Consider the following 23059-nt stretch of genomic DNA (forward strand, 5'->3'; position numbering starts at 1 on the left):
CCCTGCCACGGAATGGGTAGATAAATCTCAGCAAGGCATCACATCAAGCACCCACTTCTAGTGTATTGGATCTGAGGGTGGGAACTTGTGTTCCTCCTGTGGCCTGAGGCAGGCTTCGGCAGGACTGCAGGAGACACCCCCAGGAAGGGGATGAGTCTTTCATGTTTTGGGTAACAGCGGCTGGATTGACACATTTGGGGAGTTCATATTAGACATACCTCTCTGATAATGGACAAAAACAGACTCCCTGGGCTGTATTGTTCCTCCTCAGGAGAAATATCCCCAAAGGCTGGGGGAGGAAGGGTGGAGCAGAGGCCCACAGTGAAGTTCCATGGCAGAGTTAGCTTTCTTTCTTTTTCTTTTCTTTTCTTTTTCTTTTCTTTTCTCTTTCTTTCTTTCTTTCTTTCTTTCTTTTTTCTTTCTTTCTTTCCTTCTTTTTTTCTTTTTTATTATGTTATGTTAGTCACCATACAGTACATAATTCGTTTTTGATGTAGTGTTCCATGATTCATTGTTTGTGTATAACACTCAGTGCTGCATGCAATACATGCCCTCCTTAATACCCATCACTGGGCCAATCCATCCCCCTGCCCCCCCTCCCCTCTGAAACCCTCAGTTTGTTTCCTGGAGTCCATAGTCCCTCATGGTTCTTCTCCCGCTTTGTTTACCCCTCCTTCTCTTTCCCCTTCCTTCTCCTAATGATCTCCCGCTATTCCTTATGTTCCACAAAGTGAAACCATATGATAATTGTCTTTCTCTGCTTGACTTATTTCACTTGGCCTAATCTTCTCCAGTTCCATCTATGTTGCTGCAAATGTTGGGTAATCATCCTTTCTGATGGCTGAGTAATACTCCATTGTATATATAGACCACATTTTCTTTATCCATTCATCTGTTGAAGAGCATCTTGGCTCCTTCCACAGTTTGGCTATTGTGGACATTGCTGCTATGAACATTGGGGTACATATGGCCCTTCTTTTCACTACATCTGTATCTTTGGGGTAAATACCCAGTAGTGCAATTGCTGGGTCATAGGGTAGCTCTATTTCCCTGCAAGAAATATTAAGGGGGGGGGTCTATAAAATAATTAGCTTTAAATAAATGAGAAAATGGAATTATTTCCATCAGCCTGCTTCCAGGCTCTCCTGCCTCAACTGCCACAATATGCAGTTCTATGGAAATTCAGAATGCTCTTTGAAATGTTTACAGTTTGTTTTTGGTGGCGATGGTGGTGGTGGGTGATGGTTTTTGTTTTTTGTTTTTGTAGTAGAAGTCATTCAGAGCACATGATATCTCATTTTCTGCTTTATACCATTTTAGGTTTATCGGTCTTCACTAGTGAATGATTGATTTGAAGGTAAAATCTGGTTTGTTGGCTTAAAATTTTCATGGTTCTAACTTGCTTGCTACTGTATAGGACAATTTTACTTTTTAAAGACTTGACTTTTGTGGGTATACATAACTGGTACACAAGTTGTAGAAAACTTGAAACATTCAGAAAGTATTAGGAATCTCTGCTTCCAGCCACAATGGAATAACAGGGACTGGATCTATCCATCCATCTTGAACAACACAAAACTGGACAAAAGATACAAAATACTGGTTTTCAGACATTGAGGAGTAGGCAGTGAAGAACTGTGCCACACACCCCCTACCAAGAGATGGGACGTTCCTTCCTGGAGAGAGTTTCCAGCCTGCACACGGGGAGGGGGGGACCCCAACAGAACTCAGAGATCTCACACTGCTGAGGAGACACAGATCAAGGTAGCTAGAATCCATGGGGCTGTGTTTGGAGAGAAGAGAACTATACCAAGGGCTCCACATACCATCAGTGGGGACCCCTCCAGTCTTCCAGTAAGTACTGAGCAAGGGACCCATGTACAGAAACTACTGGGAAGGAGCTACCCAAGAAAAACAGGCAGAAAAATCCCCAGAGCTTATGCAGGGCCGAGAATAACCTGTATTTCCTGAGCAGTAGGAATTCTGAACACATAAAGCATTAAATAGAATTCTCAGAAGTCTTATCTCAGTCACGGGATGAGATTACACCTAAAATAAAAGACTGGTGGGCCCCCGCCTAACAAAAATTAAGAGAAAGTCTTGAGATCAAATTGTTCCCAAAAAACCTAACCTATCCCAGAACGAAATATTTAAAGGAATACAAATCCACCAACACCCAATAATATAACACAGAATTCTTGTCATGGCATAAAAAGTTATCAGGTGTGTGAAGGAGCAGGAATACATGAATCATAACCAGGAGAAAACCTTAAAAAGCATTTGGAAGATCAAAAAATAACCATAACCTTACCAACAAGAAATGACCTTAATGATTCCGGTATTATTGCCTTTAAGGCTTTTATTTGGCACATTAAGGTTTTATTTATTTCTTTATTAGAGAGAGAGAGAGAGAGAGAAAGAATCTGAAGTAGACTCCATGCTGAGCATAGAGGCCGATGTAGGGCGTGATCTCACAACCACAAGATCATGACCAGAGCTGAAACCAAGAGTTGGACACTTAACTGACTGAGCCACCCAGGTGCCTCTCAGTACATATTTTTTAAATTACTGAAATTATGGGGCACCTGCGTGGCTCAATTTGTTAAGCATCTGCCTTCAGCTCAGGTCATGATTCTGGGGTCCTGGGATCAAACCCCATGTCAGGCTCTTTGCTCAGCGGGGAGTCTGCTTCTCCTTCTTCTCCTACTGCCACTCCCCCTGCTTGTGCTCTCTTTCTCTCTCTTTCTGTGTCAAATAAATAAATAAAATCTTTAAAAAAATTGCATGGATGATCAGATGTAGGTACAACTTGGTAAGCATTTCCCCATGTGTCTTATTTCTTCCTTTCTTCTTCTCCTTCTCCTCCTTCTTTTTTTGGTGATAAGAACCAACACTCATTTGGGTTACCTCAAATAATAGGAAGTGAACTTGAGGAGACCACCAGGTAACAAGGAAAGAGGGGTCTCAGTTTGTTCTAGTAGAAGCAGTGAATTGTTTTTCATGGGTCATTTTCCCGTAAAACCCTGTAAAAGCAGTGATGGCCTATTTACTACTGGATTTGTTACACTACCTTATTTAAAGGCTGGTAAAGATTATCTTTGAATCCTTGTATTTATGTAAACAAAAAGATCCTCAATATCTGATATTAAACATTGTCAGCATTGTTTTTTGTCTCCAACATTCCATTATGAAAAATTTCCAGCATGAAGTGAAGCTGAAGAATTTTATAGTGAACATCCACTGCGATTTCACTACACTTGCTGTATCACACATTCACACATCTTTCAGATTCTCTCCATCCATTAACCCCACCTATTTGGGGGGGCATTTCAAAGTAAACTGCAGACATCAGAATGTGTTCCCCTAAATAGTTCAGCATAAATGTTGTTACTTAAGTTTCAATGTTTGTTAAGTTTTTTACAGGTCTATACAGTAAAATGTGCAAGTCATAAGAGTACACCTCTGAGTTCCCCCCAAAAAAGGCATTGAACCGTGTAACCCAAATGGTTATTAAAATCTATGATGTCATCATCACCCCTCAAAGTTTCCTTGAGACCCTTCCCAGTCAGTGTGTGCCCCACTCCCCCAGAGACAAGAGCTGTTCTGATTTTTCCACACCTAGATTTGTTTTGCCCTTCTAGAATTTCATATAAATGGAATCATAGAGTATATAATTTCACTGAGCACCAGGAAACTTTCTCTTAATATTTTTAGGTACTAACTATTTTAGCCTTTGGGACCAGACAGTCTCTTGAAACTACTCAACTCTGCTAATGTAGCCAAAAAACAGCCCAACAAAAGATAGATGAGTGGGGCTGGCTGTTCCAATAAAACTTTGATTACAAACACAGGTAGCCGGGCCCATACACCATGATTTGCCAAGCCCATCAAATGTGGTCGTGTGTGTCAGTAGTTTGCTTGTCCTCACTGCTGAGTAGTATTTTGTGGTAGGAATGCGCCACTTTATTCATTTGCCAGACGCTGAATACTGGGGCTGCTTCTAGTTAATAACTATTATGAATAAAGCCTCAATGAACATTCTTGTACAAGTGTTTTTGTAAAAATATGTTTTCGTTTCTCCTGCGTAAAAACCTAGAAGTGTAATTGCTGGGTCATAGGGTAGGTTTACTTTTACTTTTACTCTAAACGCATAGAAAATAAACAATAAAAAACAGCTGCCAGGAGTCAGTGTGACTTTTACCTCTCCTTCACCAGGCAGAGATAATTTTAATCATGTTCTGTGGAAGTTTCTTCTCTCACTGAAACTTCTCTGCCTCTCCGGCCCTTTCCTTCCTTTCAAAGTGGGATCATCACAAGCAAAAGTTTAAAAACATACTTTGCACGCCTATCTCTACTACCAAGCTGCTTCTTTCTACTCCCTAGCTCAAACTGCCAAGAGGAAGACTGACTAGTTCAGCTGATCACCGTCCTCCCATACGTGGCCAGCTTCTCACGGTGGAACACCCCCGTGGGTGTTGGCCTCCTGTGGCGTGGCTGCATACCTCATCCAATCAGCTCTGGCCTGGCGAAGTGGTGCAGAGGGTAGATATGGGGTTTCTATAAAGGAAACAACTCAGGGCTCCCACTCTTAGCTGAGCAGTGTCCTATAGCGACGATGGTAAATGTGGCTAGTGTCTTCACTGATATATAATTATAGCGATTAAAAATTCCCCTTACATTGTTTTGAATTTTTCATCTCACATCTTAGGCTGCAAAAGACATTTTGGAACACAAATATTTGCATAAAACTGGTAACATTTCCGTAATACTGAGTATAAATATCTGACATCAGTGATTTTCCCACTTTGGCATCAACATTACTTTCAGGGCTTAGTAAAACACACAGGGCAGGGACCCATCCTAGAGTTTCTGTTTCAGGAGGGCTAGTGTGGGGCATGAGAATTTGCATTTCTAACAAGTTCCCAGGTGACGCTGACCTGCAAAGAGGAATTTTTTTTTCTTCTTCTGATGCATTTACAGCACTTTGTGCCACTTGAAAATATTTAATACAATCTGCCTTGCCTTAGAATTAAGTTTGCACATATTCACTTCCCTGAACAGGAGCTCCATAGGTTCTGTACTGTTTATCTTTGTATGCCCTAAAGTGCTAAGCAAGAATAATGTGTTTAAAAGAAAACAAACAAAAAAACAACTTATGTTGTTAATCTGCCACCTAATTCCCTTGTTATTGTCTCCCTGTGGTATGAAGGCTGTCCCAAGTTCCTTCAATTTTATTTGCAGACACTTAAAACTAATTGCCACTTAACCTTTGGTTTCTTGCTTGGATTTCTGATAAGCAATAGCTGTAATTTTTCATTTCTGATTTTTACACCCCCTCTTGTCATTAAGTACCCTTGATCCAAATTTTCCTTGGAGTGGGTGATAGTGGAAGGAGGTTGTGAGGGAAGATAGGATTGGTTGGCTTAAAAAGTTCGGGAAAGGCATAAGCTGAGATCTTAAAATTAAATTTTACCATTAGCATCCTTGAAATCAAAATCAAAATGAGATGTTTGTGAAAGACCTGGAGAGTGGTAAAGCCCTCTCTAACTTATGGAATTTTTATTTTTTTAAAAGATTTTATTTATTTGAGAGAGAGCAAGCGAGAGACAGAGCGAGCACAAGCGGGGTGAGGGGCAGATGGAGAAGCAGACTCCCGCTTAGCAGGGAGCCCAATACAGGGCTTAATCCTGGGACTCCAGGATCATGACCTGAGCCGAAGGCAGATGCTTAACCAACTGAGCCATCCAGGTGCCCCTAAATTATGGAATTTTTAATATGGCACCCCAGGTCATATAATAAAGAGAGGAGAGGAAAATACTTAGGAAGTAATTTGCCCGACTTTACCTGTCACAATTCACAAAGACAAAAAATCAAACATACTTAGAACATTTGGACCAAAATGCAGAAACTAGAGGACAGACAAACAGCACATTCAGACCAAAGTTAGAAGAGTCCCCACGAATTCATATCACAGGAACCAGAAAAGTTCTTTTGTCTCAGATTTGTGAGTCGTATTTACTGTTGACACTCAATGAACTGGCCCTAATTGCCTCAGAACATCTTAAGGGAGAATATTTCCCCCTGGTTTATTTCACACATATCTCACAACCTCCCTTTTCGTCCAAGTTGTGTGATCCCAGAACCTCCCTCTTCCTCCAAAGTGTGTCATCTAAAACAGGACCTACAACCCATTTTCAAGATTTTTGTTTGGGGTGCCTGGGTGGTGCAGTCTTTAAGCGTCTGCCTTCAGCTCAGGACGTGATCCCAGAGTCCTGGGATCAAGCCCCACATCAGGCTACTCCGCTGGGAGCCTGCTTCTTCCTCTTGCACTCCCCCTGCTGTGTTCCCTTCCTCGCTGGCTGTCTCTCTGTCAAATAAATAAATAATCTTAAAAAAAAATCAAGATTTTTGTTTGATATAAGGTCAATGCACCAGGAAAGTACCTGTTTGCAATTACATATATGAAATGCTTACTCTCCTTTTTAAAAAAGATTTATTTATTTATTTTAGGGGGAGGGGCAGAGGGAGAGAGAGAACTTCCTGCAGACTCACCACCAAGCGTGGAGCCATTGTGGGGCTTGTTCTCACAACCCTGAGATCATGAACTGAGATCAGGACCTGAGCTGAAGCCACTCAACCGACTGAGCCACCCAGGCTCCCCACTTACTATCCTTTCTCACAAAGTGTTCCCAGTCATCTCCTGATAGGGAGGATAGGGTGAAGCTTGTTCTCTACTAGATTTCTCAAGAAAGGCTCATGAGTTGTGGAATGTTTAAAACTGGTTTTCTACAGATTTGACACTTGAAGGATAACTAGGCTGGCTATAAAAGTCTCGATTCATATTCTCTTTCCTTTAGTTTCTTAGCAATTGTTGCTCCATGGTTGCCTTGCTTTCTACATCGATATTGAGAGGTCTGATGTTGACCTAATTCTTTTGCCTTTATTATTTTAAAAAATTAATTAGTTATGTTATTAACTTATTTACATGTTATTATTATTATTTTGCTTAGGGATTTTTTTCTTTGAGAAAGTCTAGTAATTTTGCTAGGATACGGGTTTGGAGTTGATGGTTGTGGCTCAATTTTCCCAGATACTTGTTAGACTTTTAAAATATGGAGAATCAGATCCTCTTATTTCTGGGAACTTTTCTTGGGTAACAGTTGTAAATGTTAGCTCTGTTCTATTATTACGTTTTTAGTCTTCAGGAACTCCAATTTTATACATCTCTGTTGGATCTTCTTTGCCTCTCTTCCATTGCTTTTTTTTTTTTAAGATTTATTTATTTATTTTGGAGAGAGTGTGTGTGCACATTTATGTGAGAGTGTGTACAAGAAGGGGAGGGGCAGAAGGAGAGGAAGAGAATCTCAAGAAGACGCCCCACTGAGCGGGAGGCTGATGTGGGGCTCGATCCCATGACCCCTGAGATCACAACCTGAGCCAAAACCAAGAATCAGAAGCTCAGCTGACTGAGCCACCCAGGCACCCCTTCTCTCTTCCATTTCAATAGCTGACACTGTTACTAAACTTCTTTATCTCATTTTCATTCTCTTAGTTGTTTGGTTAGCTTTTTAAATATCTCTTTTTTTTTAATGATTTTTTATTATATTATGTTAGTCACCATACAGTACATCCCCGGTTTCCGATGTAAGGCTCGATGATTCATTAGTTGTGTATAACACCCAGTGCACCATGCAATAAGTGCCCTCCTTACTACCCATCACCGGTCTATACCATTCCCCCACCCCCCTCCCCTCTGAGGCCCTCAGTTTGTTTCTCATAGTCCATAGTATCTCATGCTTCATTCCCCCTTCTGATTACCCCCCCTTTCTTTATCCCTTTCTTCCCCTACTGATCATCCTAGTTCTTATGCTCCATAGATGAGACAAATCATATGATAATTGTCTTTCTCTGCTTGAGTTAGCTTTTTAAATATCTCTTATTAACTTTTAATTTGAATATATTCCTTTGGCCACCTTGTAATTTGGTCCTCATTTCTGATACGGTTTTGCTGTTTTACTTCCATTTTTTTCCTGTGTTTAATCAACTCTCATTTTATTGCTTCCTGTTTTTTTGTCCATTTCTGTTAGTTGGAGTTTCTGATTCAAGGTTATTTTGTCCCCTCCACATCACCAAATAATTAATTTGATGTGGAGTATTATCTATAGTTTTCTTCTGTTTTTGGTTGTTTTTGCAGGGGTAGATTTTCATCAGCTGAAATGTTTCCATTCTCACTTTCTGTTTTCTCCTTAGAGAAGGCTTGTATAGATGAAACTATTTTTGTTTATTAATCTCATGCATGGGCTCTTGGCTAAGGGGTAGTTTTTAAGACTCCTACTTCAGGACTGCCACCTGCTCTCAGTGTGGCAAAGTGCCCTTTCAAATGGTAATTCTCTTTTTAGTGTGTATGGAGGGGGAAACTGGGGATCAAAATATGCATTCCTTGATTTTTTCAAAATCTCTTTGGTTTTGCAGGACTCTAAATTCCCTCTTCCTACTCCTTTTTTTTTTTTTTTAAATCACCTAGTGTCCAAAGGAGACTTTCAGAAGCAATGACGTTGGTTCATTGCTACACAGAATCATCAGTATTGATACTTGATCTCTGGCTGCTTTCAACATTGTTGACCACTTCATCATTCTCTGAAATATTTCCCCCCTGCTTTTTCTCTTACCTCTGAAGCAGCTCCTTCCAGCTCTCCTAAGAGTCTCATTCTTCTCTTCTGGCTATGAAATGTTAGACTTCCTCAAAGCCTGGCCTTTCGTTGTTCTCATTCCACACTCCTTCTGGGTGCACACATCACTGTTCATGGCTTCATTTAACATCCACATTTGCATGAGTCCCCGTTTTTTTTTTTAAGATTTTATTTATTTGAGAGAGAGAGAGAGAGAGTGCACGAGCACGGTGGAGAGGCAGAAGGAGAGGGAGAAGCAGACTCCCCGCTGAGCGGGGAGCCCAATGCAGGGCTCAATCCCAGGATCCTGAGACCATGACCTGAGCTGAAGGCAGACGCTTAGCCAACTGAGCCACCCAGGTGCCCCATGATTCCCAGTTTTCATCTCTAACCCAAACCTGTTTCCTGAGCTCTAGACTCCTATGTCTAAATGATAATACTCACACTCAAAGACACCTCAAGCATATCATGTCTAAAACTGAGCTTTATTCCTTACCCCCAGATGCCACTGTTTCAGTTATAGAAATGTTGAGATTATTCTTGACAACTTTCTCTCTCTCAACTCCCAAATATCCAGGTTATCAATTCCTATTGACCTTATCTTCTAAAAGTCTTTTGAATCCAACAACTAATCATCACTTTGACAACCACCTTCATTTTTCACCTTAACTACAATTGCCTGCTAATTGGACTCTCTATAAACACCTTTCCCCCTTCAATCTGTTCGTCCATACAACAGCCATAGGGACCTTTTAGAAACTATACTGTGTGTTACTTCCCTACTTAAAAATTCTTCAATGGCTTCCCATAGCTCTTGAGACAAAGACCCAAATCCTTATTATGACACAAGAACTTGTAAGAACTGGCACCCTACTCAATTCTGTGGCCTTCCCTTCCCTTGCTCTGCATTCAGCCATATCAAGTCCTGGAATAGGCTATGCTTTAATTCACTTCTCACTTTCTTTTTCTTTTTTTCCCCCGAGAAGGATGGTATATATGATCACTTTATTTCACAGGGCAAAAGTTATTTAACACCCACTGGACACTATGTGAAGCATTAGAAGCCAACTATACATATGTTCAGTATCAGCCACAGAGCTGTTCCTCTTCTTCTAGAAGTGCTGCTTTTTATTGTGGCTTATGGTAACCGTGCAATATGCAGGGGATGATCCTGGATGCCACATGGGGCAAGCTGTTATGTCCAAACTCTTATCCCCCAAACATACCCTCTTTAGCCAGTAAGGGCCTTTTATAAAAAAGCCTTGTGGTTTTCATGAAGAGACTACTATGCATTATAGCTTTTGCCCAGCATCACCACAAAACTTGAACTATTTTGGTTAAACAGCCCTTTAAAAGATGACCGAAGAAAAGAATATCTATTAAGAAACTGTCTAAATCCCCCCAAATTGCTATTTCCACACAGTCAGTTATGGTGATGATGCACATAGTTCTGGATTAATAATGAAACCTTAAAAAGCAGACAAAAGCTGCATGGGCTTTGGCTGGCTGGCTCTCCCCTCAGGAGCCCTAAACATCATGTCCTGTTGCCTTTCCTGATATAAGAGGCTTTTCACATCTTGGACAGCCTGATGTCATAGGTGACCATGTTGAAGTTGTCCCAGGCAAAGAGCTTCTTCTCCAGTGGGTCACAGTCAACCATGCTGTTGTATGGTTCTTGAGTGGGATGGTCAGGGCCTTGCTGTGCCCTATGCCTGTGCCATAGACAAAGCTGACAGAGGCATCAGGTGGTGAGTAGGTGCTGATGGTGTACAAGTGCTCACAGATGATGAAGACATCAGCCACTGACTGCTTATGGATGTTAGTCTCCCAGGTTTGTTCAAGTTCAAGACTCTCTGGGTTCAGTTTGGAGAGAATAATGGAGCCTTTGGCCTCCTGTTTGCTGTACACTTCTCACTTCCCAGCAGAAGCTTTCTTGAATTTTCCTAAGTTAAATCCCCTCTTACAGTCTGTCCTAGGCTCATGTCTTTCTCTCTCCAGCATTTATCTCAGATCTAATTTTATATTTACATCTGTGGTTATTTGATTAATGTCTATCTTCCCAGCAAACTCAATGAGGGTAGGGGTCATGACTGTTTTGTTCACCTTTGTAATTCCAGCAGTGAGCACAATGTCTGAAACAATAAATATCTGTTGAAATAATCATTCTAACTTCTATTTCCTTTAAAATTAAACAGAGCTTTATTGAGTACTGTATTGAGTGCTATGTGCCAGATGCCATTTTAAGCACTTGACATGTATCATCTCGTTATTCCTCTTAATAGAGGAAGGAGGAGGTAAAATAATCTGCCCAAAATACACAGCAGGTTACCAAAGCTAGTAAGTTACAGAGCTAAGATTTGAACCCAGGAAGTCTGGTTTCAGAATCCAAGCTCTTAAATATTATATTTTATTCCTTTTAATGCTCATATCACTTAGACTTTTCTGATTAGAGTAATTTTATGAGAGTCTTTCAGACCCAGAAATAATCTCAGTGATCATCTGTTTTTCAGTTGGATCAGTGATATCAAAAGGGGTGAATGACTTGTCCAAGATCACACTGCAAGCTAGTAGCAGAATTTAGACTCTATCATGTTTTCTGCTTTTTTCCCCCCCTGCATTGTATCGTCCTCGTGCCTCTTAGGAATGAGCTAAGTTTAACTGGCAAGATTCAGTTCTATTTCTTTTATAGATAAAAATTTTAATGCTATATCTGACATACAGTATACAGATGTAGTACAACATATGAGAATTCCTTTTTGTAGTTGTACAGAATGTGTAACTAGCTTTTATAATTGTATATGTGTGGAGTGGCAGGGCGGCGGCGGGGGGAGGGGATTAATGTGATTTGCTAGAGCTAAAGAAAAGAAGTAGCAATCATCTGTCTCTGATCTTGGTCTTTGCTTGCATGAAGGCAGGGGGCTAGGTCGATCCCAAGTACCTTCTAGGCTCAGGTCTTTGAAGTATATTATTAGTGTTTGTCAACCTTACCTAAAGGTGTTCTTCATAAAGTACTTTTCTTGAACAGAAGAAAAAAGTATATTTTAACCCTGAGTTCATTTATACCTTTGGTTGTTTGATGGCCTTCTGCACAAAGTAAGGTCTGTGGATCATCAGCACCCACATTCTTGGAAGCTTGTTAGAAATGCAGAATTTCTGGCCCTATCCCAGACTTGCTGAACCAGAAACTGCATCTTAATAAGATCCTCAGGTGATTCACATGCACATTAAAGGTTGAGAAGTACTACTCTGAGAGGGTCTGCCAAGAAAGAGACTGAAGACTGAATGTCTTATACTGAATCACCTTATTTTTAAAAGTACAATATTCATTCCCAGCTGACAATTTAAAACCTATAAATAGGATTCTATATATTTTTCTAAAATCCCACACTTGACAGTAGTTTTTTTCAATAGATAATCCTCATAGATTTTTCATAGGCACAAGAAATGCTGGAGTTGGAACAAACCTAGGACACCATTAGTCTATCCTGCATTCACACAAAAGCAGAATACCTTCTATAGGTATTCCTTTGTGGCCTCTGACTGAACATTTCCAGGAAAGGCAACTCACCAAATCACAAGGCATAACCATTCCTTGCCATTCACTGCCACACTTAACAATCTTAGTTTAGTTTTGACCATCTATCACCTGGACCATGGCAACGGTGTTGCAAACTTGTCTCAATCTTTCTGACCATCCAAGAGACAAAACCCTCTTCCTACAATCACATACCAACAAATGTGGTGTTTAAAAATTTTGACTTCCTTTTCAATCCACTATTGTCCACACTTATGTAACTACCTCCTATTGTCTCTGGTCTCATCAAACAGATCAGCTAATTATCCAAAGACTTGGGTGATCCTGCCTTTCTAATTTTTTGCAAGTCCAACTCCCTACCTTAATCCTGTTTCCCGTGGCACAATTTAGGGGCTCCCTGACTTAGCTATAAAAATTCCAGCTCCCGGGTATTCATTAACAGAGGTAACTATTCTCTTGTTTCTTTTTTCTGATTTTTATGAAACTAGAGAAGTTAACCTTGTTTAGACTCCTCGTTAAAGGGCAAATTCATCTAGAACAGGAATCTAGTCCCTCACACAGCTTTTCCTGGCACCTGGCTCCTCTCTTTATGTTCTACTTATGACAGGAAAGCCTTCTATCTATACTCATCACCCTGACGTTCGCTGGAGAGTCACCTGTGCAAGAAGATATCCTTCCTATCTAAGATTCTCATCGCCAGAATTTCATTAGAACTCCCATGGAGACTGAGACACTTCAGTTAAAATTCACAAATGGCTATAGAGCCCCTACCATACTCAAAATTATTTTTCTAGGTGTTGGTATGGATAGAGAGAAGATTAAGATAAAGGCAAAGTTCCAGAGTGCACTTTGTAAGAGAAGAAACAAAACAACTTAGTCTTCTTGAAGACATCATGTTAGAGAAAAAATTTTTGCCACATTTAGTTATCTTCTTAACTTGGGATTCCATAGGTAGGTAGATATGTATCTACTTTATCTACTTCTCTATCTCAGAGGGCAGAGGTAGGTCATTAAAAAAAGAGGTAGAATACCATAGTGCAAGGTCTTCCCCTCCTGGTGAGTTTCTCCAACTCCTCATACACACCGTTTTAAAATGCTGACGGCCCTAAGGACCGTTGTTTACATATTACTTTCCTCATGAGACTGTGAGCTAATAGAGGGCAGAGTTCATGTTTTACTTCCAGAAAGCACCATGATTGGCATTTAGTAATCAATGCTGAGAATGATACAGGTAACCCTACTGAGCGCTTGCCCTGTGGCAGCCACTCTTAGAAAGGGTTTACATCTAGTCAATCATTTAGTACAGGCACTTGCACAAGCGAATGAACCCATACCCTTCTCTCCACCGGCTTCAGACCCGGAGACTTACGACCTCTTCCCCGGGATGTCCGCGCTCCCTCAACTCCCGGAACTCCTTTGCCACGCCCCTAGAACGTCCGCGTCCCGCCCACTCGCCGCCACGTGGTCCATGGCCCGTCGCACCTCTCTGACGTCACGAGCACGCGCCCTGGTCGCTGCTGTCCACCTGGTTTGCGAGTTGCTTGGTTCTAGCTTCTCCGCGAGCCGGCTGCTCAGTAGCAGCCACCGCTCAGGTCCGGAGGCTCGCGGCTCCCCAGGCTCTCAACATGTCGATGCTGGCTGAGCGTGAGTGGAGGGCGCGAGGGTGAATGTTCCAGGTCACGCGCCAGGCCGGACTGAGTGGCGCGGGGTGCGGGGTGCTGGCGCGCAGCGGGGCGGGGGATGCGGGGGGGACGGGGAAACTCGGTTCGCCTCGCCCTGCCTTCCGCTCAGATTTCCCAGCCCAGCCTTCCCCGGAAGTTAGCTACCGGTCTACTAGTGAAAGAGACTGCGAGTGTCCACGTGGGACTCTTGTCCTTATGCTCAGATCTGGGCACGCGCGCCGGCACCCCGGGAGCCAGGACGCGAACCGGGCAAACCCTGAGCTGTTCTTTCATTTTGCCGGGCCTCAGCTTCTTCTGGTTAAAAAGAGGTGGTTGGGCCAGCAGAATCTCTTCAGGCAGTGAAATCTTGTTCTCGAAGACTTATTGAACCCAGAGAAAGAAAAGCAAGGGGTTTAGAAGCTTCAAACACAAGAAGTTAGCCTTTTTTAGGGGATGCAGGACTAATGAGTGAGTCTAAGTAAAACTGACGGTTTGGACTTAGTTGGAATTGTTAACGTTCTTACATGACAGATGTGTTGGCTGCAACGCCGCATCCTGTTTCACTTTGCCTTTGACATTTATCTTCACTTTGTGGAGTTCATTAATTCCCTCGCTCTGGAGAGGCTGTTTGACTTCTGAGCGGTATCTGTAGTTAAGGTTGCCTGTCACCAGATGGCAGTCGTGCTTTGGTCATGAAAAGCCAGCCCATAACTTTTTGGGAGTGTGTAGTGAACAATGAACAGAAACAGCTTGTTTTAACAACCAACAGCAATCACGCAGGGATTCTGTGAAATAAATGCTGTCAGCATCCTCTTATATAAGAAGGTGGGGGAATGGAAACACAAACGTAAGGGATAAGGTACTGTTCCAATTTCACAGGGGCTGAAATCCAGGTTTAGAGGGAAATAATTTGCCCCCAGTGGTTGAGCTAGAAAGTGACAAATTTGATCTAGTTATCTCTGTGTCTTTACCTTTTTGTCACTGGGCCAGCAGTTTCCTATTGTTTTTGAAGAATATGTTTTAGACTCTGACTCTATGGGCTCTGTTTCTTCATTTGTGAAGGTAGGACTGCTTAGGATCTCTTCTGATTTTAGTTTCTCTGATGTATGCTTAATTCAGCATGTACATTGGCCCTGGCTCTGCTGTTCATTTATGTCTCTTTCCATGATCAGTTTCTGCGGGGCTATTAAAAAACTTCTTTTATTATCTTCATTACTAGGTTGGCTTAAAAAAAATCAACGAGGGTGAACGTAAGAACTTTTCAAAGTATGAAATGCTTGTTATACAGGTGTGAAATGCTGTTTGTAGACATCAGTAATTCAAATTGCATGATTTCAGGGAATATTTTCAGTTCTTCTCTCCCCACCGCGACTCCACGTTTTCAAATCTTTGCCATGATAATATATGATATTTTGTGTTGTCTTTTAAAATAACTTACTAAGTTTATGCCTTTGACATCCCTGTGATTAGATATTTAGGACTGGTGTTCTTATTTTTTTTAAAGATTTGTTTATTATTTTAGGGAGTGAAGGGGAGAGGGAGAGAATCTCAAGCCGTCTTCCCACTGAGTGCAGAGCGCTATCTCGGGACCCTGAGATCATGACCTGAGCCAAAACCAGGAGTCAGATGCTCAACCAACTGAGCCACCCAGGCACCCCAGGACTACTGTTCTTATTTTAGAAGTAAGAAAAATAGGAGCAAAGAAAAGTCCTAGTCTCATGATTTCAATGCCTAGCAATTATTTTTTCTGATAGTTTATAAACTTGGGATAATTCTGTAGGTACAATTTTGTTTTCTCCCCCCACTTAACATTAGCGAACATTTTCAATTCATTAAGCATGCTGTTTCCTCTGTTTTCCCTTGCCTTATGGACTATATTGTGTTTTCTTTTATTTTTGCCATAGGCACTTATCCTGTTTTTAAAGTCTAGTAGTTTTCTTTTTGTTTCTCAAAAATATTTTTATTTAGTATTTCTCTAATTATCAAGTGTTATTTCTTGGGTCTCCCTTATGCCAGACAAGAAATCTAGCTTACATAAACCTCCTCCTATGTAAGACAAGAACTTATTGATCTCACTTACCAGTCATTACATCATTTGGAGTTTTAGACCCAGTTTTTTGTTAAGTTAGTACTTTTTTCATAGTTTCTTTCCTTTTTAAGACCAATTTTTTATACTTCCAATCATATTTGTAGTCAAATCACACTATAGTTAATGGATTTTAATGCTCTTTGCATTAAGATTATATACTGCCGTTTCTTTAATTTTGGATATGTCTTGAACTTTTTAAAAGGAATATATGGTACACGGATGGTATATTTTGAGCTTTTGAATATCTCAAAGTATCTTTTGAAATAGAAAAAAGACAAAACTTCTGTCCCTGACTCTTGGGACTTAACACACCTTTCAGAGTAAGCTGAATCTTGGCATGAGCCAGGTGATATTAGGCGTGGAGTGATTGAAAAGTGAAGTCTCTTACAGCTGTTGTATGGAGGGTTGTTTATTGGGGTTACCCCGAAAGTGTCCTAATGGAACCATCTACACTTAGATCTTCAAATAGGAGTCCCTGCTAGAGGATAGTTAAACACATCATCCCTAGTAGTGATTCTGCAGATTCAGCGTACTCTCCTCTTCCACTGCTCTTCCACGTAGTGTTAGGCATCCCCAAGACCATCCCAGATTTAGTGATTTGCTCAGATTCAGGACATAGGGCTCAGCAGAAAGTTGTATTCATGGCTAAGATTTCTTACAGCTAAAGGATACAGAACAAAATCATACGGAAAAGATACATGGAGCTAAGTCCAAGGGAAACCAGACACAAGCTTCCCTCAGTGGAGTCACACAGGACACACTTAATTACCCCAGTATGAGTTGTGACAACACTTGTGAAGTGTTGCAAACCAGGGAAGTTTGTTAGGGACCGGTGTCATGTTAATGTGGGCTGGTCATGTGGGCAGGCTCTGCTTGGTGTGTGCCAAAATTCCAGACTCCCAGAAGGAAGGCCAGGTATTTGGTATAAACCATGTTGTTTGTATAAACAGGCATAGTGAGCCCTTCACCCATTCTGTGAATGCTAGGAACCCTCCTGAAACCCACGTTCCCAGCCAAGGTGCCAACCTTGTCAGCGAGCCTTTTGAAGGATAGCAGTGAGGCCTTCCATGTTCTGTTCTGCACATAGGGTTAGCAAAGCTGACATCTAAGCACAAAGTAACCGTGGAATAAGTACAACAAAGCACATGTAAACCTTGATCCAATCTGAACAGACCAGTGACAGTCTTTTCCTTGCCAGGATTTCCCAAACCTGGAAAATTCTGCAGCACTAGAGCCAGAGAGTGTTTCAGGGAAGTCTGATCAAATAAATTGGGGAAACATGGCANTCCTGCTTTGCCCTTGGAGGATCCACACATCCGCATATTAAACATTCTGGGAAAGTCTCTAATATGGAACACTATTGGATTTTGTTTCATCCATTGTTGCCCTTTTTTATTTTAAAGGGAAGAGTGTCCCCCCCCCCCCCAGTTTATCATCCTCATTGGGGAAACCCTGTCCTATCCCACTGGTTGAGGATACCTGACGTTTCTGCAGGGAAGAGGAACTGACATTGGGGATCTTTCATATAGGCACTGTAGTCTGCTGTGTACACATATGTAACATAAACTGTTGGAATTCTTTTTTTTTTTTTTCAAGATTTTATTTATTTATTCGACAGAGATAGAGACAGCCAGGGAGAGAGGGAACACAAGCAGGGGGAGTGGGAGAGGAAGAAGCAGGCTCCTAGTGGAGGAGCCTGATGTGGGGCTCGATCCCATAACGCCAGGATCACGCCCTAAGCCAAAGGCAGACGCTTAACCGCTGTGCCACCCAGGCGCCCCTACTGTTGGAATTCTTATTGCAAAGCGTGGCCTCATTCATTCTCAAAAATGTCCTCTTCATATAAGCCCCATTCAGAACCCCCTGGCAAGCACTGCTGTATAGAGACATGAATTCTGACGCACACCACTAAGCAGCCTTACAGAGAGAACACTGGTTAAAGAGGCTCATATCTGCTTTGTTGTTTATTATTGGAGGCAACGTTATACTGTATATTTACTAAGATAGGTAAAGTAGTAACTTAGTCATGGTTAGCATTTTTGGGTTACCTTTTTCCTGCAAAACTGTAGATTTGAGTCCAACTTATTTTGCTTTATAAGTAGCCTTGTCCTGCATGCTTGTAAAAGTTTCACTTATTTTTGCTAGGATGTGTGTAGTTTGGGTCTCTTTATTGATTTTACATATAATACAGTGAGCTGATTGGAAGTTGTGTTATTTTTAAATTATGTTTGAAGATGTGAGGGTGATCTGGCTGCGATATCTGTTACCCTACTGATTACGAGGGTTGATTGGGCTGATCTGGCTGCCTAGGTGGGTGTCCCCTTCATCACTGCTCCACATGTGTCCCTCCCTAAGCCACGTGCTAGGTCAAAGCTGTATGTTCAGTTGAAGAGGACGACCGTCCCTGATAGAAGAGGGATAAAGAGGACCTTTCTTTGGTCAAGGGTATATAAGTAGCTGCGCTCCCCTGCTAGAAACTCCAAACAAGCTCTCAAGGTCCATTTGTAGGAGGATGTAGGGTAGTCAAGCTTCTAAGACTCCAGACACATCTAAATGGGGTTGCTGCACTTGGCAGTCTGCCTTTCTTAAAGAAAGAAGCGGGGGGGGGGGGGGGGGGGGGGGGGGGGGGAGGAAGGAAAGAAGGATGGATCAGACTAAGTTACCAGGCTGTTGTTGATAGTGAGATACTGTGCTTTGGTTGCTGCAGAAGGTGAATAATAATGACACTTGACCTGCAAATTTCTCACTTGGCCACAATTTGGGGCTTCATGTTCTTGTTCAGTGAACTTTTGAGGTTCTATATCTCTTCAGTAATTTTCCTTAAAACTACAGTGATAGGGGTGCCTGGGTGGCTCAGCGGGTAAAGCGTCTGCCTTCGGCTCAGGTCATGATCCCGGAGTGCTGGGGAGTCTTCTTCTCCCTTCCCTCTGATCCTCCCCCCCTCTCATTCTCTCACTCTCTCTCTGTCAAATAAATAAATAAAATCTTGAAAAAAAAAAAAAAACTGCGGTGGTAAATTTGAGTTCCTAATGGTCAGTTATTGATATGCATTAAAAAATACTTAATATGAGGAGATTCAAGGCAGTTTCCTTGGTTATGTTCCTTCCTTCCTTTCCTCTTGTCTCCTTTTATCCTTTCTTCTCTCTAATTCAGTTATACATTCATTCACATGTTTACTGAGTGCCTGCTCTGGGCACAGTGTTTTCTACTTCTTGCAATGAAGTATAAAAAAAAATAACATACAAATATGAACCATAAGGAGATTATGGTCTAATAGAAAACATCAGAGATGGATATAAATGGCCACGATACAGAAGAATGTGAGTTAAATGCCAGAAAAGAAGCAGATGATTTATACTGGAAGTTCAGAAAAAGGGTCATGTGGCTTTAGGGCATTTGAGTGACCAGGGATGGTATCATGAGTATCTGTAGATGACGTGTGTGGAGGGTACAGTTGACTCTTCCCAAGATCATAATGACCGTGGATTAAGAATATAAGCTTTGATGTCAGTTGAACCTTGCTTTGTATAGAGGCTCTGATTATTGCTTGGGGGCATCAGGCNCCCTAAGCCTCAGATTTCCTCATCTGAAAAATGGAGATCAGAATATCCATCCGCATTGGGTTTCTGCGCAAATTGAACACAATGTATGGGTAGCATTTGGTACGTGCTGGATTGCAAGAAAAGCTGCAGTGGTGGTGGCGGCTGTTGGTGGTGGTTGTGGTGACGCCTGTGTTGACAGGTACTTTCAGTTGCTGTCTTTAGCTGAGTGTGAAAGGCCAGCTGATGGCATATCATGTATTTCTATTTGTCACACGTGGAGGGAACATTGGTAGGCTTATCTTAGGCCAATTTGTATATTGAGAATATACAGTTAGTGGGAAAACCACGGTAAGTGATCTAATCTGATGATGTTTCATCGAATGCTGAATCTGATACCTGTATCTAATAAAACATATTGTTTGTCACATTTTTTGCAAGTATGTGTATGTATTAGGTTTTGTGTGTATTTGTGTAGTAGTTTCCAGGTTTGAAAGATAAATTGCTGATGAGGAGCTTTGTCACTTCCAGGTCGGCGGAAGCAGAAGTGGGCTGTGGATCCCCAGAACACTGCATGGAGCAATGACGAGTCCAAGTTTGGCCAGAGGATGCTAGAGAAGATGGGGTGGTCTAAAGGAAAGGTACGTGGAGAAGAGCAGAAGCAACTGGAGCCATGCAAAAAGGCAAATCAGGAGGATGCATCTGTCTTCAGAGACTGTGAGAAATTTATGTTTTAGGTCAATGAGTGATTTTGGAGAAATAACTAAATTGTAATGATAAAGTTAGAATTGAACATAAATGTCAATTCTTTTTATCATGTAAACTGCCGTGATTGGCGTCTTTCATAAATTGTACCTTTTAATTAGCTGCACTTAGAATCATACTTAACCATCAGTGGTATATATTGCTAAGAGTAGTAATTTTTTCCCCTTTATAGCTTAGAATACACATTTTCTCGTTTTCCTCACACTCCTTTTATTCCTGACTGAAGTAGGATTTCTACTGGTGACTTTGTATTTAAGTGGTTCTTATGAAGGTCTTTAATTATCTTCTTGACAAATCCAGTGGATCCTTTTTTGTTCTCATGTTGCTCAGTCCCTAAACTTCATTGGATGGAATTGACTATTCTTGAAATATTTCTGTCTTAGCTTCTACAATACTGCTCTCCCCTCTGTTTTTTCCTTCTCCTTCACTGGCCACTCCTAAATGTGTTGCTGGCTCTTCCTCCTCCAGGTTTTTGAGCTTTGGAGCTCCTCAGGGTTCAGCCCCAGACTTTTTCTGTGCTCTGCTCAGGTGAACTCTTTCATTCCGGACCATGCTTTGAAGTGTCCGAATTCTGAGGACTTTTCTACATCTGGTCCAGAAATGTCCTCTGAGCTTCACATTTGTAAATTCACCAGTGTGCTTGACATTTCCACTTGAGTAAGCATCTCAGGTTTATCATTTTTGCTATAAAATTCTTGATGCACCTCCCCCCCTCCCCAGTCTTTTCCTTCTCAAGTCTTCCCTGTTTTTGGAAATGGGTGTGCTTGGTTCCTCTATCTCTCTCACTTGTCACCTCCCCAGTCATTACTCCTTTCCCCCCAGGGCCCCATCCTGGGCCACACACCATCATCATCTCTTTCCCTAATCACTGCTGCAGCCTCACAGCTGCTTCCCTCCCCTCCTTTTCTTCCTCTGGGCCATTTGCCAAACGACAGCCACAGTACCTTTTAAAGTACAGAAATTAGATTGTGGCATTCCCTTGCATAGTTCAGTGGTTTCCCATTGTTTTAAAAAATTAAATCCAAATTCCTACCATAATTTCCAAGGTCCTATGAGGTCTTTCTCTTTTATATCATCTTATTTTCTCTTAATCCACTTACCCTGGTTACCTTTTAGTTTCTTCAGTACACCAACTTCTCTGGGACACCTTACACATGAGTGTTAATTGATTCAGGGGACTTGGGGTCTCCTCTCCCCACTTTCTCAGTGTTGTTTTATAAAATTAGTTAATGGAGAGAGCCATAGATTTATAATATCTTTAATGGGCTTCCATTAGTTTGGTGGTAGTACTCTGATTTTGAGCATCACAAAAGGCATGTTTTCCCGTGTGTTTACATGGGCCGTGAAGCGGGCGTTAGGTTGAAGAAGTAGCATTCATTATTGCGAGTGTATTGGTATTACAGACATACTTTGTAAGAATCCATTAGACTATGTCCTCTTTGAGGGTAAGGCTAGTGCCTCACTCCTGGATATTTAATAATTAATCGAATGGTTGATAAAGGAGGAAAGATGTGATCTGTCTTGATAAAAAGGCTAACTCTCTTTTTTTGACCTCCATAGGGTTTAGGAGCTCAGGAGCAAGGAGCCATAGATCATATTAAAGTTCAAGTTAAAAATAACCACCTGGGACTTGGAGCTACAATCAATAATGAAGTGAGCAACAGTGTGTCTACTGGGGGTTTTCCTTGCACAGTTTGCTTTTTTATAAATATAAACATTTTAATCCAATCAAGTTGATCAGTTTTCGACTATTCAAGTATATATCCTCCATGCTGTGGTTAACTAAAGAGCCCATAACCGGCTCTTCATCACATCACATGCCTTCACCTTGCCTTCTTGTCCTTATGGCATTCTTTACTTACTTATGTCTAAGAGATCCAAATTAGTTTTATTGCTAAACTTTGAAAAAATATTCTTTTTACGGGATATTTATAATTCTGTACTCATTTCAGGACAGAAAGGCATTTTCATCTTTGCCTCTGTTCTGATATTAGCTTATATTATTAAAAGTTGTGGTGGTGTTTGGTTTCAGAAAGAAGCTAAAAGTTTTTTCTGCAAGAAAGTGGTGACGTTTTTCTGTCCAGTTGTCTATTTTTGACTGTTGGTATTCAGCAGTTGAATTTATTCACATTTCCCCTTAAATACTGGTGCTTTGCAAGTATAACACTGTAATTAAAAATTAAACGGCCCATCATGCTTTTCATTTTCACTATTACTATTTACCTTAGAAAGTGTCTAAGCTGAAAGCTTTGTTCTTAAATTTGTCCAGCCAACAGAATCTGATAGGAAATCTGGAAAACTACTTTAGGTAAACCAAATTATTTTGATTCAATATACTGAGTAATGGACTAGAAGTAGTAATTGTGCTGAGTGATAGACTAGAGTAGCTAAAATTCTCTGGACTCACAGCTAAAATTTTAAACCACTAAGGAAAGAGTTTATATGAGGTTGGTTTTGAAGGTACTTGTTGAGAGTAGATGTATGGATACAGTTAATTTTTTAGGAGAAACGTTGCCCAGTAAACCTATTTAATATGCCTTAACCTTCAGCATTCTTAAAAAGTGTATATGAGCCAAATTCCTACATTGATATCTTGCTTCCCATTGGTTCAGATTGTTTTGGAGATGCCCATTCTCTTTTAAAGTCCGATTGTTTTTGTTATCATGAATGTGTTAGCACCACCTTATGAGGGTGCTGATTGATCCAGGGAACTTGGGAGTCTTTCCTACTCCTTCCCTCAGTGTTGTTTTGTAAAATTGGGGTTGACGCAAGCAAATAGAATTGGGAAAAATATTTTAAGT

General features: G+C 41.2%; 1 protein-coding gene across 2 annotated transcripts in view; it reads left to right on the plus strand.

The window, feature by feature from the left end:
* The first annotated feature begins 13676 nt into the window (after nucleotides 1-13676).
* Nucleotides 13677-23059, plus strand: part of PINX1 (PIN2 (TERF1) interacting telomerase inhibitor 1) — an 80791-nt gene continuing 71408 nt past the window's right edge. Inside the window, exons 1-3 of one of the 2 annotated variants that reach the window (XM_008705081.2) lie at nucleotides 13677-13848; nucleotides 20025-20134; nucleotides 21819-21911. In XM_008705081.2, coding sequence (XP_008703303.1) covers nucleotides 13830-13848; nucleotides 20025-20134; nucleotides 21819-21911 — 222 coding nt within the window. In that variant the 5' untranslated portion in view covers nucleotides 13677-13829. Of the gene's footprint in view, nucleotides 13849-15487; nucleotides 15548-20024; nucleotides 20135-21818; nucleotides 21912-23059 lie in introns of those variants that run through there. The other variant, XM_040626460.1, reaches the window with a different exon arrangement.

The sequence above is a fragment of the Ursus maritimus genome, unplaced genomic scaffold (assembly GCF_017311325.1).
Source record: "Ursus maritimus isolate PB19 unplaced genomic scaffold, ASM1731132v1 scaffold_11, whole genome shotgun sequence".
Lineage (NCBI taxonomy): Eukaryota > Metazoa > Chordata > Mammalia > Carnivora > Ursidae > Ursus > Ursus maritimus.